The sequence below is a fragment of the Erinaceus europaeus genome, chromosome 16 (assembly GCF_950295315.1).
Source record: "Erinaceus europaeus chromosome 16, mEriEur2.1, whole genome shotgun sequence".
Classification (NCBI taxonomy): domain Eukaryota; kingdom Metazoa; phylum Chordata; class Mammalia; order Eulipotyphla; family Erinaceidae; genus Erinaceus; species Erinaceus europaeus.
The window spans coordinates 25729269-25744899 of NC_080177.1; the positions used below are offsets into that span (position 1 = coordinate 25729269).

Here is a 15631-nt window from a genome sequence, read left to right on the forward strand (position 1 = left end):
TGCATAGTTTTGGTGGTGATAAAACTGGACTTCTATGTATGAGGTCCCAAGTTCGATCCCTGGCAGCATAACTGCCAGTGTGATGCACTGGTCCTCTTTCTTTCAGTAATAAAACCTTAAAAAAAAAAAATGATTGCCTTAGACTATATATGTCAACCTTTCTAAGGTCTATCTTCTAAGAAAGAAAAGGGTAAGGAGAAAAAAAAGGCCATAGAAAGCCAGAGAAATAGCACAGGAGGTTACGTAGCAGACTGGTACGAGAGTCCCAGGCTCAAACCCCCAATGGGGAATGAAGAGTTTTGGGGGCCAAAGCAAAAGCATAAATTTGATCAGTGCCTAAACCATATATGAAAAAGATCAACTAGTTAACAGTAAAGTATCTGTCACAGAAGCAAGACTTTTAAGAAGGATTTCTGAGAGAACCAGAGCATCACTAGTACATGGGATACTGGAAATCAAACTCAGGATCTCATTAATGAGCCACCTCTTAGGCCACGTGGAGGTGCAGATGGCTGCCATTTTTGTTTTCCTTAGCCTGTTAGTATATATTCACCACAACCTGCTCCAGCTCATGGCACCACTTGAGCTGGAAGAGGTCTCAAGGAATGTAAGAGGTTGCTACCTTTGCACTCACCTTTGACTTAGATACAGCTCACTAGTGTCTCCCAGAAAACAGCATATAAACTCCTCTAGAATACCATTTTTTACAGCTGTCTCGAAGAGACTCCACCAACTTGCCTGATCTGAACGCCACAAAGATTTACAATAGTGGGTTGTCATGTATTGCATACATTAAAAGATTATCCAGGGGGCTGGGTGGTAGGTAACACACGTGGCATGGCAAGAAGCCAAGGACCGGCATAGGGAATCCTGGTTCAAGCCGACTCCCTACCTGTAGGGGGATCGCTTCACAAGTGGTGAAATAGGTCTGCAGGTGTCTTCCTCTCTATCTTTGATACAGATGACAACAATAATAATGATAACAATGATAAACAAGGGCAACAAAAGGAAAAAAAATAGCTTCCAGGAGCAGTGGATTTGTAGTACAGGCATTGACCCCCAGCGATAACACTGGAAGCAAAAAATAAAAAATTGTTATCTAAAAGTCTGGCTTCCAATCAACCTGGGGCTAGGTACTAATAATTTTTCTTTTTGTAACGCAGTTCTTGGCACATACTCAACAATAGAACCAGGAACTGGAAGACAGATCACCAAGTTCCATCCTTGGCACTACATGAGAGGGAGGCAGTGATAGGGGTGGGGGTGGGAGCTCCAGTTCTGTGGCCACACCCCCCTCCCCTTTTCTAGTTATCTGAAATGAAAAAGTCATTTCGGGTATAGAAGAATAGCACATGTAAGAGTCGCTGATAAGCAGCTGTCTGAGCTAACATACAGAAATAGTCAATATGAGGAAAAAGAATATGTTTCACAGAATAAGGTAAAACCTTAGACCTTAATAAAACTGAAAAGTAAGGGTCATAACAATAATGTACATGGGAGAAAAATGAATGAACAAAGAACTTTGACCAAAAAAATATAAGGGGAAAAAACATTTAAGAATTCCAAGAACCTGAGAAATTCAGTAAGAGGTGATTCACCTGCTAGGGTGAACATTACCATGTGCAAGGACCCAGGTTCAAGTCCACAGTCCCCACCTAAGGTGGTGGTGGTGGAGGCAGTGATGCTTCATAGCTGTGGAACACTGCAAGTGTTTATCAAAAAGAAAAAAAAAAAGCCACCGGAAACAGGGGCTGTGCAAATGTATCAGAGGTCTTAGAAGAGTTGAATGGGTAAAAAGTTATTTGTAGAAATAAAAGCTAAAGATTTCCCTGACATAAGAAGAAACTGACATTCATATCCAAGAATCACAGAATTCCAAAAAAAAAAAAAAAAAAGATGAGCCCAAAGAGCTACACCAAGACAAAGTGTAATTAAAATGTTTTAAAAAAAGAATTTTTTTTTCACCAGAAAAGCAAGCAAGAGTTCAACACCACTAAATTAGATTTATATCTCACCACGGAAAGTAAAATGCTTAAGGAAGTAGATCAAGCATGAAGGCTAAAGAGAAAAGAAATATTAACTAAAACTACAGTAAGTTGTTATGGGATACATTTGAGATGCAAGGACTGGGCCACACTGAGCCCCTAGTCCCCATGTGCAGGGAGAAAATTTTATGAGCAGAGAAGGAGTGTTTCAGATGCCTTTCTCCCTTTATTTATTTTTCTTTCCTTTTTTTTTTTTTTGTCTCCAGGGTTATTGCTGGGGCTCGGTGCCTGCACTGTGAATCCACTGCTCCTGGCAGCCATTTTTTCCATTGTTGTTGCTGTTAGTTATTGTTGCTGTTGTTGAATAGGACAGAGAAAAATTGAGGGAGGAGGGGAAGATAGGGAGAGAGAAAGATAGACACCCACAGACCTGCTTCACCATTTCTTTTTCTTTTTGCCTCCAGGGTTATTGCTGGGGCTCAGTGCCTGCACCATGAATCCACTGCTCCTGGAGGCTATTTTTTCCCCCTTTTGTTGCCCTTGTTTTATCATTGTTGTTATTGTTGTTACTGATGTCGTCGTTGTTGGATAGGGCAGAGAGAAATGGAGAGAGGAGGGGAAGACAGAGGGGAAGAGAAAGATAGACACCTGCAGACCTGCTTCACCGCTTTTGAGGCGACCCCACTGCAGGTGGGGAGCCGGGGGCTCAAAATGGGATCCTTATGCCAGTCCTTGTGCTTTGCACCTTGTGTGCTTAACCTGCAGCGATACAGCCCAACCCCCCGCTTCAGTGTTTCTAAAGCGACATCCTTAAAGTGGGGAGCCAAAGGCTTGAACCAGGAACCTTGCGTGGGTCCTTGTGCTTTGCACTATGTGAGCTTAACCCAATGCACTAATACCCACCCCCTCTTCCTTTCTATCTTCCACTTCCCCTGTCAATTTCTCTCAATCTCTATAAAATAAGCTAAAATTTTAAAGAAAAAGCAGTACAGTGAAGTGACTCAGCAGTAAAGCACATTACTTGTATGTGTTTGTAAGCAAACAAAATGAATTGGAGAGATAAAACTGTAGAGTTTTAGAATTTCAAAATTAAGTCATTATCAACTTAAATAGTTTGTTATATATGTAGGAGACTAAAAAGTCTCATGGTGGCTACAGAACAAAAACCTACTACAGAAACACAAAAGAAATTATGAAGTCTAGATAAGACTAAGTAAAGTTGCCAAACTACAAGGGGAGAAAAGAATAGAGGAACTATACAAACATCAAATGGCAATACTTACATGCCTATTAGTAGTCACTTTAAATGTGAATGAACAAAACAATCCAGTCAACAAGCAGATAGTGAGGAGCTAGGGGGTGGTGGTACACCTGGTTGAGCATACATATTACGGTGAGCAAGGACCAGGGTTCAAGCCTGTGTTTTACAACTGGTATAACAGTGCTGATAACAGTCTCTCTCCCTATCCTTTCCTTCTCAACTTCTGTCTCTATCCAAAATAAACATATATTTATAAAAAGACAATATGAGTATTTAGAGTACTTTTAGTCATACTAGTTCACCAAAGCAATCCAGAAGGTTTCTCAACTACAAAATGACACATTTTTAGGTATTTAGAGGATGGTGTCTATCAGCAACAAGTACAAGAGACGAATCCTAAAACCATTCCACTGAGCAAAAGTCATGTTACATAATTGCTACTGAAACTGCCACAGACCCATGAGAAGATTAAGGAAGTTTAATGAATGCTAAAGGTAACTATGCAAATATCCGGGCTAACAATGTGTGGCATAAATGCCCTGCTTTGGAGAGATGCCACAGCCCAAAGGCAATTATAACAGTTCTGGAGAACAATGAATTTGAAAGCTCTAAGCATCATGGCAGGCCAAGTCAGATGTGTTTTGTGCTTGTCTTGAGTGAAATAGTGTGGCAACTTTACCTTTGGATTCTTGCCCTCTTTGGCCAATAATGCCCGAAGTCTTTCTTGTGAAGGGGGTGCAATGAAGATAATATATGGCTTCAAGTCTGAATTCCGGAGAGTCTTTAATGACTGCAAAGAAAAAGTATTTTAGAGTATAAAAGTATAATTCCTATCATTGAACTACTTCCCACTATTATAATTGGAAAATGTTATATAAATATAAAAAAATTAAAATACTAACAATACTGCAGTCAGCATATTTTTTTTTTTTAGTTCCAGAAAATAGACACATGCCTATGTATGTAGGTATGTGCAGATTTTCTCTTGAAACTGAGATTTGGTAACCAATCTTATTTCACACAGGGAATTAATTGTTGAAAGGAAGACTTTATAAAAATTTAATTGGGGGGGTGGGCAGTAGCGCAGCGAGGTAAGCGCACATGGCACGAAGCTCAAGGACCGGTGCAAGGATACCAGTTTGAGACTCTGGCTTCACACCTGCAGAGGGTTGCTTCACAAGTGGTGAAGCAAGTCTGCAGGTGTCTGTCTTTCTCTCACTCTCTGTCTTCCCGTCCTCTCTTGATTTCTCTATCCTATCCAACAATGACAGCAACAACAACAATAAACAACAAGGGCAACAAAAGGGAAAAGGTGGCCTCCAGGAGCAGTGGAATCGTGGTGCAGGCACTGAGCCCCAGCAATAACCCTGGAGGCAAAAGATTAAAAAATGTGTTTTTGTTTTTTAAGAAAAATTTAATTAGGTTCTGTGCTTTTTGATTTTTAAGACTTTTTTACTTATGAGAGAGGAGGGGGAAGGGAGTAAAAGAGTGAGAGAGAGCCAGAATATCATTCTGACAAATGTGATGCCAGAAATTAAATTCAGAATCTCATATCTGAAAGTCCAACACTGTGGTCTGGGAGGTGGCACAGTGGATAAAGCATTGGATTCTCAAGCATGAGGTCCCGAGTTCTATCCCTGGCAGCACATGTACTGGAGTGATGTCTGGTTCTTTCTCTCTCCTATCTTTCTCATTAATTAATAAATTCTTTAAAAAAAATATTTGAAAAAAAAAAAAGAAAGTTCAACACTTTGCTATTTCCTAGGTTCTATGATCAGTGGCTCCAAACTGTTTTTAACTAAATTACTTTGAAAGGAAAAAAAAGCCTTCAATTCAATACTTAAACCAAATTAACTTTACCTGTGTACGAAGACTTAGAAGGCATATTTTGCCAGAGTTGATCACCTGCCGCACAGAATCTATGCTTGTTCCATAAAAATTTTTCTCAAATTCACCATGTTCAATGAACTTTCCAGCTGCTAAGTCTGCTTCAAATGCTTGCCGTGAAACAAAGTGATAATCTCTACCAGCGACTTCATGATCTCTCCTACTCCGAGTGGTATCTATACAAATAAAATTAGGTTCAAGTAATTGAAGTGGTGCTATGGGGGCACTCTTTCACTCTGTTTCTACATTTCTCTCCCCAACCACCCATAGTAAAATAAATAAATAAATGAAAGGGCAGGAGATAGAGCATAATGTTTATGCAAAAGAGACTCTCATGCCTAAGGCTCTAAAGTCTCAGATTCAGTCTCTTGCATCACCACAAGTCAGAGCTGAACAGTGTGCTCTGGTATTAAAAAAAGAATTAAAAACAAAAATCCAGAATGGGAACTATAAAACTGTACATGTGAAGGCCCTAATGCCCCCATCAGAATGAAGATAGAAGGTAATTCTGATAGGAAAAAATTATAGTGTAATACAGACTATAAAATGAATTGAAGATATATTAATATAGTGTAAGTATCACCACTTTTCAGTTCTACACCAAGAGATTAATAAGTCTTTAGCATTTTTTAAAAAAACAGTGCATGTTTTTTTTAAAAAGATTTTTATTTATAAGACAGACTAGAATATCACTCTGCCATTATGCATTGCCAGGGATCAAACTCAGGACCTCACACTTAGAAGTTTATCACTTTAACCACTGCACCACCTCCTCGGTCACAGTTTTTAGTATCATAACAGTTACATTTTAAGAATTACTCAATTCATATTTTAAAGTTACTTCACCTTGCTAAACACCACTGATCATCCTTTCTAAGCTAACATTTCTTTCCATAAGATTAAGTACCAAATAATCTTTAAACAGAACTTCTATATTCAGAGATAAGATTTAAATTTCTATTGTCTACATCAGTTTAGAGACAGGAGTTGATCACATATTGAACAGGAAATTATAAAAAAAACCCAGACTGAATAATGGATTTCATTACGGAAATAATTAGTACTATATTCTTAGAAAAAATTAAGTTTCTCAAGAATGATTATCTTTGTAACAAATTATCAAAAGATTTCGCTAAACGAAAGATTTGTTTCCGTAACAACATTTCAGTGAAATAGATGAAAAATTTTCTACACAAGGTTCTGAAGGTGGTAAAATGAAAAACCCAGAAAAATGGGGAAGCTTCCAAACTTACGAGGAACTGCAGTTGCAAAGCGGTCTTTTTCTTTGTTCATAAGCCTCTGACGCAATTCATTCTGGCCACAGTTCTGTGGACCAATCAAAATGATAGGCCGTTTTCTATTAGCTGGTTGGTGGTACAGTGACATTTCCTCATAAGTCAAGATCTCTTCATTGTCATAATCTTTGAGAAAGAAAAAAATCCTTTAGACATAATGATTGCCATGTTGCAAATATACAGTTTCCCTCTCCCAAATCAGAATACAATTTGTCACTTAAAAAGCTTTAAATTTTAATAGTTAAACAGAAAGAAAAGGCCAGTGTGAACACATGAGGAAGGATCTAGAAGGGAGGGGATAATGAGCCTCCTTAAACTAGAAGGCAGAAACAAATCTACCCAGATTGGAAGGTATGCTGGCAAAAAAAAAGTGCAGGGCTCTGAGGGCCTGCCCTTTCAGACACCCTCTGAGCCCTCCAGGAAGGGTCTCCCTTCCACACTTCCTCCCTACTTTAAAAAAATCTTTTTTTGGATATGATGGGGAGTACTATATCAGGAATACTTCCCCATGTAATATCCCTGCCAGAATACTAAGAAAATAATGTTAATAATCCCTCTAGAAATTCTTACGACTTCTGTCTGAATGTTTGTTTTAATTGACACCAGAGTAATGCTGGGGCTAGGTGCCTGCACAATGAATATGTTCACCACTCCTTGTGGCCATTTTTTCTTTTTTCTTTTATTGGACAGGTCAGAGAGGAGGGGGAGACAGAAAAGGAGAGAGCAAGGTAGACACCTGCAGACCTGCTTCACCACTCCTAAAGATTGCTCCTCCTGTGGGTCAGGAGCAGGGGCTCAAATCCATCTTTGTGCATGGTAACATGCGTGCTAAAGTAGTTGTACCACTGTCAGCTCTGTCTGAATGTTTTAATACACTAATTATACTAATTCTTATATAAAATGGGTAGTTGCAGCTAATGATTTTTTTCCCCTTTTTCTTTTTTCACTGACACTCAAGTTATCACTGGGGCTCAGTGCCTACAAGATGAATCTACCACTCTGGAGAGCCATTCCCTACAACCTCCCTTTTATAAGGATAAAGAGGAACTAAGGGAGGGGTAGGGAGAGGGGGAGAGAGAGAGACCTGCAGCACTGCTTTATGACTTGTAAAGTTTCCCCCGGTGGTCTGGGAGGTGGCACAGTGGATAAAGGATTGGACTTTTAAGCATGAGGTCGTGAGTTTAATTCCCAGAAGTACATGTACTGAGTGATGCTCTGGTTTGTTCTCTCTTTCCTCCTTTCTCATTAATAAATAAAATATTTTTTAAAAAACCCCAAAAAGTAAACTTTATAATTACAAGTGTTTTATAGTGTAAGTTTAGCTATAACAGTCGAATCAATTAATTTTAGCCTGTTTTAAAAGATAAGTAACAGGGAATGTGAGACAGCTTACCTGGCGGAATGTCTCACTAAGCATGAGGACCCAGGTATGAACACTGGCACCACATGAAGGCACCATGGAGGGCAGCAGGGGAAGTTCCATGAATAATGGAGTGGTGCTATGGTGGCACTCTTTCACTGTGTCTCTACATTTCTCTCCCCAGCCACCCATAGTTGTTTTTTTTTTTAAAAAAGGGCAGGAGATATAGCATAATGTTTATGCAAAAGAGACTCATGCCTAAGGCTCTAAAGTCTCAGATTCAATCCCCTGTATCACAAGTCAGAGCTGAACAGTGTGCTTTGGTATTAAAGAATTAAAGGGAGTCGGGCGGTAGCGCAGTGGGTTAAGCACACGTGGTGCGAAGCACAAGGACGGGCGTAAGGATCCCGGTTCAAGCCTCCAGCTCCCCACCTGCAGGGGAGTCACTTCACGGGCAGTGAAGCAGGTCTGCAGGTGTCTATCTTTCTCTCCCCCTCTGTCTCCCTCTTTCGATTTCTCTCTGTCCTATCCAACGACAGCAACAACAACAACAACAATAATAACCACAACAATGATAAAACAACAAGGGGGGGGAATGGTCTCCAGGAGCAGTGGATTTGTGGTATAGGCACTGAGCCCTGGTAATAACCCTGAATTAAAAAAAAAAAGCCATAATGGGAACTGTAAAACTGTACATGTGCAAGGCCCTAATGCCCCCATCCCCCCCCCAAACAAATTGAAACAGACAGTTCAAACATAGAGGATGGGATCAAAAATTCAATAAATATTCTAAATTATACAATCTATCAAATGACACTAAGGGATAGTTTTTTTTTATTTCTTTTATTTACTTAATTAAAACTTCTTTTCTTTTCTAAATTTGAAAGATGCCAGAGCACTGCTCAGCTCTATCCCACAGTGGTAGTGGAGGCTGAACCTGGGCTCCCAGAATGCAAATCCTATTCTCTTTTCCACTATGAGGCAGACAGACACCAGAGTACTGTTCTGCTATTTTATATGGTGCTGGGATTAAACTCAGGCCTTCCAAGCATGCAAGGTATGCCCTCTACTGTTAAGCTACCTCTCCCGAGCCCAAGGATGTTTAATTTTAAGGGGGAAAAAAACCTATTGCACTGAACTGAGCTCCAGGTTTAGCTCAACAGTTTAATAACTGTTCATCTTCATTAGTTTAAGCTGTGATGCCTACTTTTTCTTTTTTTTCTTTTTTTTTTTTTTCCCCTCTCACCTACCCAGTTATCACTGGGGCTTGGTGATGGCACTGTGATCCACCACTGCCGTTTTTTTTTTCTTTTTTATTAATTTGATAAGACAAATAAATTGAGAGAGGGAGAGAGTAAGATAGACACTTGCTTCAACACTCATAAAGCATCCCCGTTGCAGGTGAGGAGCAGGGGCTCAAACCAAAGTCCTTGCATATAGTACTATGTCTGCTTAACCAGGAGAGCCACCACCTAGCCTCCCCTTAATGTTTTTTTCAAGGTACATATATATTATACCAGTTCTTCTGTTTTATTGTCTGACTTTGTTTCTATCATGAACCAAAGCAAGACTAGCAAATTCTGATGCTCACAAAGGCCAAGCAAGAAGACAGTGAGATCAGTAAATAATGTTGGGTTTAGAAAAAGCCACATGTGGTACAGACTGATGAGCTAAGACAAGGTGCCCAAAATAAATAATTTTGATCACTTTGGAATATAAACCCAGAGCTTCTGATTTTAAGAGGAGCTGCAATTTAAAGAATTTTGGGGGCCTTTCTTCTTTTTAACCACAGCACTGCTCAGCTCTGGTTTATGGTGGTGCAGGGGATTGAACCTGGGATTGTGAAGCCTCAGGCATGAAGAGTCTCTTTTCATTAAAATAAGTAAATCTTTGAAAATAAAAGCATATACTAAGCTGCAGTTTAATTTTTATATGTTTTTCTCAGAATTCAAAACAATGCATTACTAATTGGACTCCAAATGAAAATTTCTGTTAAATAACTATCCCAAGGACTTATATTAAATTAAGAGGCAAAACAGGACTAGAAATAAAACTCTGAAAAAAAAAATCAATTTACTTTTTGGACCATTTTCAGATATGTATTCAGCTATATCTGAGAGCAGAACTCACCATCATTTTTATTGGCATTATACAAAACTTTTTTCCTTTTCTTTTTATTTTTCTTCGCACACCACAGTTTTCCTGTTGAGCAATCATAAACATGGCCATAATTGTATATTTGTTTTCTTGAACAAGTTTACATATTTTAAACTGAAAAATTCAAGTACTTTTAATTTTCAAGGAAGTTACTTAAAATCTGCAAAATTTATTTTATATAGTCCCAAAATTATCAGTTTTGTTCAAAATAACCCCTTCATATAATCTCCTACTCACTCTTGCCCCAGATAGATCTTTCTTCACAGATCTAAGTAGCATGTAAATTTAAACCAAGTTCTATAGGGAGATTCAAGAAAACTCCCACTAATATCCATAAACAAAGCTCCAACCTGATTTTTCCGGCTCCTTATCTTCTTCTATAGTTTGCTTCATGGCTTCTCTTTGCTGCTGAAAGCTTTTCCCTTAGTAGCAGAGAAAAAGAAGGGGAGGCAAAATAAGCATTTAAGATTAAAAGAAATGTCAAAGATTTTTATCCTATATGAAATAGAGAACTTCACAGGTACAAGAAGAGAGAAGAGACACACACAGAGGGAGGACAGAGTGCTCCCTCTAGTATATATGGGGCCTGGGGCCGCACAAGCACCTCAAGCCTTCAAAGCCTTCAAAGCCTACTCTCTAACTCTTCATTTATGTTCCGTTCTAAAGTCCTCTACCAATCAATGAGTATGTCACTCTGATCACAAGCCTTCAAATGTTTTAAAGTTTTGAGTTTAACCTCACTCTCAACCAATACTACATTGAGTATCAGTAAAATACATTGTATATTAGAAAAGATAACACACCAGTGTCAGCACTGACACCATGGAAAGCATATGCTGGATCTTGCTCCACCCCAAACCCAAGTAAATTAACTATGTGTTAATTTTCTTTGTATTTTTTAAAAAGATTTATTTATTTATTTATTTAATTTTCCCTTTTGTTGCCCTTGTTGTTTAACATTGTTGTGGTTATTGATGTCATTGCTGGATAGGACAGAGAGAAATGGAGAGAGGAGGGGACGACAGAGAGGGGGAGAGAAAGACAGACACCTGCAGACCTGCTTCACCACTTGTAAAGTCACTCCCCTGCAGGTGGAGAGCCAGGGGCTCGAACCGGGATCCTTAGGCTGGTCCTTGCGCTTTGCGCCACGTGTGCTTAACCCGCTGCATCACCACCTGACTCCCTGTATATTTTTTTTAAAGAAGTATTATTTAAAAATTTTTTTTATTATCTCTATTTGCTTATTGGATAGTAGAGATGGCCATAAATTGAGAGGGAAGAGGGAGATAGGGAGGTAAGGAGAGAGAGAGACAGATACCTGCAGCCCTGCTCCAGCACTTGTGAAGCTTTCCCCTGCAGGTGGGGGCGAGGGGCTCAAACCTGGGTCCTTACACATTGTAATGTGCGCTCAACCAAGTGTGCCACCACCTGGCCCCAGAAATATTTATTTTTTAAAACGAAAGACACAAAGATGAAAAGTACAGAGAGAAGGAGAGACAGACAGACATTCCAGAGCACTACTCAACTCTGCCTTATGATGGTGTTGAGGGCTGAACCTGAGACCTCAAAGCCTCAGAATGAAAGTCTTCTGTATAGCCATTTTACTGTCTTCCCAACTCTGACTTTTCTTTTTAAAAATTTTTAAAATTATATTTATTGGGGGGGGGCAGGTGGTGGCGCACCTGGTTAAGCAATGTCATACCAGGTGAACTATCTCTCCAGTCCTGTAAGTTGGCACAGTGAAAAGCTATCAAACTGATAGCTGGCAAAAACATTAAATGGGTCTACTATGGTTGCCTGACAGTCCAGGATTCTATATGAATGTCCTAATAGTATAGCATCATCTTCTAAACTTAATGTAAAAAAATCTATTCCTTTCTTAAAGTATGACTGAATACAGACATCCTATTTTTAGCTTTAGGCTCTAAAGCAAGTTATTTATGACTTTTTTCCTTTTTTTTTTCATTTATTTTCCCTTTTGTTGCCCTTGTTTTTACTGTTATTGTAGTTACTATTGTTGTCATCGTTGTTAGATAGGACAGAAAGAAATAAAGAGAGATGGGGAAGACAGAGAGTGAGAGAGAAAGATAGACACCTGTAGACTTGCTTTCACTGCCTGTGAAGCGACTTCCCTGCATGTGGGGAGCTGGGGGCTCGAACCGGGATCCTTACACCAGTCCTTGCGCTTTGCGCCATGTGCGCTTAACCTATTGCGCTACTGCCCAACTCCCTATTTGTGGCTTTAACACTATACACATAAAGAGCAAATACACATAAAGAGCAAATATAGTTGAAGACTAGGAGATAATATAATGATAATACAGAAAAAACTTTATGCCTGAGGCACCAGAAGCTCCAGGTTCAATCACCAGCACCACCAGAAGCTAGAGTTTAGCAGTGCTCTGGTAAAATTAATCAGTTGAAATTATCACCAGAGTATTGCCTTATTTCAGTTTTCACAGCGGAAAACATATCATGACTTTTCTGAAAATCTAGTATTTGATAGGAAAGAGAGAAACTGAGAAGAGATAGGGGGATTGAGAGACACCTGGGGAGACCTGCTTCCCAAGAGGTTCACGAAGCTTCCCGCCCTGCAGATGGGGGTCAGGCCTGAACCTGGATCCTTGTACATGATAACATGTGCTACTCAACTAGGTGCCCATCTACATCTTTTAGAGATACTCAATAGTTAGTTTTTCCTTGAGAAGATTTATGTTCTAATTATGTATTTTCTACTTAACTATCTCTTACCTGGAACGAGTCCAGCTAAAGGCTGATTATCTTCATCTCCTTCCCTGTAGGCTTGCCACCAATTTGGATCTTCTTGACTGATGACATGAAGTATATCCCCTTTTTGAAAAGAAAGACCCAATTCTCGACATGGAACATAAGGATCATCTGAGGGGTCATAGTCAAAATGAGCTTTGACATGGATCTAAAAGACAAAAAGAGTAAAAATGACAACAGTAAAGATGGAATGGAAACATGTAATATTTATGAGTTAAAAAATGGTGTTTAAGTAACTGGGGAGTTATATTTTCTCAGACTCATCTGTCTTCCTCATATCACTGTTGATTGCAAATGAGGGGGGGACTATGTGGAAATGTACCCCTCTTACCCTATGGTTTTGTTAGTATTTCCATTTTATAAATAAAAATTATATAAGTGAAAAAGACACCAAAAATGTTAACAAAACCCTGCAATTGAGATACTGGGTAAAAAATATGCACATAGCCTCTGAGGCAGAAGGGCTTCAGTTTCAAAGCCTGTTATTACCAGAAGCCAGAGGTTCACCCCTCGGGGGGGGGGGGGAGGCAAAAACTTATAAATACAATTTCAGAATATGGAAAACAATATAGAAATATGCTTTAAAAATACATCTGTTACAATACCATCTGTGTTGCAGCCTGGGGGTGGTACAGTGGGTGAAACATTGAATTTAAAAGCATGAGGCCCTGATTCTCCAACAAAAAACTTTTAAAGTTTATTAGTAATTTAATAGTGATTAACAAGATTTTAAGGTAACAGGGATATAACTCCATACAGTTCCCACCACCCAGTTACATGTTCCATTCCCTCCATTGGGAAGTTTCCTTTCTTTATCCCTCTGGGAGTATGAACCAAAATTCTTTGGGGGGTCCAGAAGGTGGGGAAGTTCTGGCTTCTGTAATTGGTTCTCCACTGGGCATGGATGTTGGCAGGTTGATCCATATCCTCCGCCTGTTTCCCTAGTGGGTTAGGGATCTAGAGAAGTGACACTTCAGACATATATCAACATTTTTTTTTTGCCTCCAGGGTTATTGCTGGGACTCAGTACCTGCACTATGAATCCACTGCTCCTGGAAACCATTTTTTTTTTTCCCATTTTGTTGTTTTTGCTGTTGTTCTTGAATAGGACAGAGAGAAATTGAGAGAGGAGGGGGAGACAGAGAAGGGGAGAGAAAGACCTGCAGACCTGCTTTACTACTTTTGATGCAACCCCCCCCTGCAAGTAGGGAGCTGGGGGCTCAAACTGGGATCCTTAAGCGAGTCTTTACGCTTTGCACCATTATGTACTTTTAGCCCGCTGCATTACCACCCAGCCTCCTCATATTAACAATTAAAAAAAAAAAACTTTTTAAATTTAATTTGACAGGACAGAAAATGAGAGGGAATGGGGAGGGGGGAAGGGAGAGAGCTAGAGAGAAGGAGAGGGGGAGAGAGACAGACAGACACACCTGCAGACCTGCTTCACAGCCTGTGAAGCTTTCCCCTTGCAGATGGGGGCCAGGGGCTTGAACCCAGATCCTTGTGCATGGTGACATGTGCACTTAACCAGGTATGCTACCACCTGACCCCTCTTATCAATAAATCTTTAAATCTGTCAATCCCTAATATTTCAGTATCTATTTAGATTTGTATTTTCTAGTAAAAAATAATCTTAGAAATCTAGAAATGAAATTTTAGGCATCATCTCATGATGCAAACACAATCTGTTATTAGGCTTCTCAGAGAGCTATGAAATCAAACTACTTATCATCATGACTGACACTTTTATCAAATCACTTCTTGACAGTAATACCCAACATGTTTTTCACAGTATTTTATTTAGATCAACTTCTGAGATGTTTATTAAGTTACTGAATTCTCAGACCACATCTCAGACTTTCTGACTCTGCATTTCAATTAGGTTCTCTGGATAATTGTTACATACATGCCACTTAAAATGCACCTTAAAATTTCAGACAACTATTACCCTGAAGGAAAACAGACCAGTGAAGTGGCTGTTCCTGGGTTTGTGGCTTTTGCCAGAGGAAAACAATTATCCCCTTCAGAATTTTCTACATACTCCTGCCCAGGTCTCACCCCTTGACTACTCCACTTTAGGTAGTCTGGCATCGAGCCTTCTTTTGTAGACTGGGAAGAGAAGTATAGAGTACATGCTTTTTGCTCATGTGACAATTCTATCCAATACCAGCACTAAGAACAAAAGTTCATATTATATCCCAAGCAAAGCTTATATTCCTACCAGATAGCTGACTTTCTAATGAAGGATGCTGAAGGTGGGTATATTACACATTTGTGGAGATAAGAAATAGGCAAACTCAATTTCACTTACTACTGTTTCCTTGGCAGGAGGAGGTTTAATCTGTTGACTGGGAATCAGAACAAATGTCAAAGTACCATGCATATCAGACTGTAATGAAAAGATTACATTTAAAAAAAATTCATTATTTATGAAACTCATTACAAAGTGACTGATATTTCCTAAGCTATTCTGAATATTCTCATAGACTTAAAAACAAAAAACAGCACAAATAAATTCACTTCATTAAGAAGTACACATTATAGCTGGACCTTGCCTGTTTCTATAATACAGTGGTTATTATGTTCGCCTCACATTATACCTGGACCTATTTATATAAAAGAATCACCCATAAATATGGCTTTCTGCTATTCTGGTCCACTGGGAAAAAGTCATAAAAATTTCACTCATAAATTTTGACCTTCTGTCTTCCACCTCTGGTAATTTTAGATGGTCTAAAGATGTCACATTGTTCTGGTAATTCTGGGTTCTCTACTATATCACAAATCAAAACAATTATTTAAAATTCTACTGTACTAAAACTAAATTTAGAATTTGAGATAACTATTTTTAAGATTATCTGGTTATTTATTTACCACTAGAGTTATCACTGGGACTTGT

The 15631-nt window shown here is 39.1% G+C and overlaps 2 protein-coding genes across 5 annotated transcripts in view; one reads left to right on the forward strand and one right to left on the reverse strand.

The window, feature by feature from the left end:
- Window positions 1-12916, forward strand: part of ATP6V1D (ATPase H+ transporting V1 subunit D) — a 42914-nt gene extending 29998 nt beyond the window's left edge. For both annotated transcript variants that reach the window (XR_009545302.1, XR_009545301.1), the window contains one exon: window positions 12747-12916. The gene's annotated coding sequence lies outside the window, so the exon portion shown is untranslated. The remainder of the gene's footprint in view (window positions 1-12746) is intronic.
- Window positions 1-15631, reverse strand: part of PALS1 (protein associated with LIN7 1, MAGUK p55 family member) — a 106857-nt gene that overhangs the window by 7780 nt on the left and 83446 nt on the right. For 2 of the 3 annotated variants that reach the window (XM_060174781.1, XM_060174782.1), the window contains exons 7-13: window positions 15044-15121; window positions 12697-12880; window positions 10296-10367; window positions 9919-9990; window positions 6387-6554; window positions 5107-5309; window positions 3709-4036 (exon numbers count right to left, since the gene is read on the reverse strand). In XM_060174781.1, the coding sequence (XP_060030764.1) occupies window positions 3725-4036; window positions 5107-5309; window positions 6387-6554; window positions 9919-9990; window positions 10296-10367; window positions 12697-12880; window positions 15044-15121 (1089 nt within the window). In that variant the 3' untranslated portion in view covers window positions 3709-3724. Of the gene's footprint in view, window positions 1-3708; window positions 4037-5106; window positions 5310-6386; window positions 6555-9918; window positions 9991-10295; window positions 10368-12696; window positions 12881-15043; window positions 15122-15631 lie in introns of those variants that run through there. The other variant, XM_060174783.1, reaches the window with a different exon arrangement.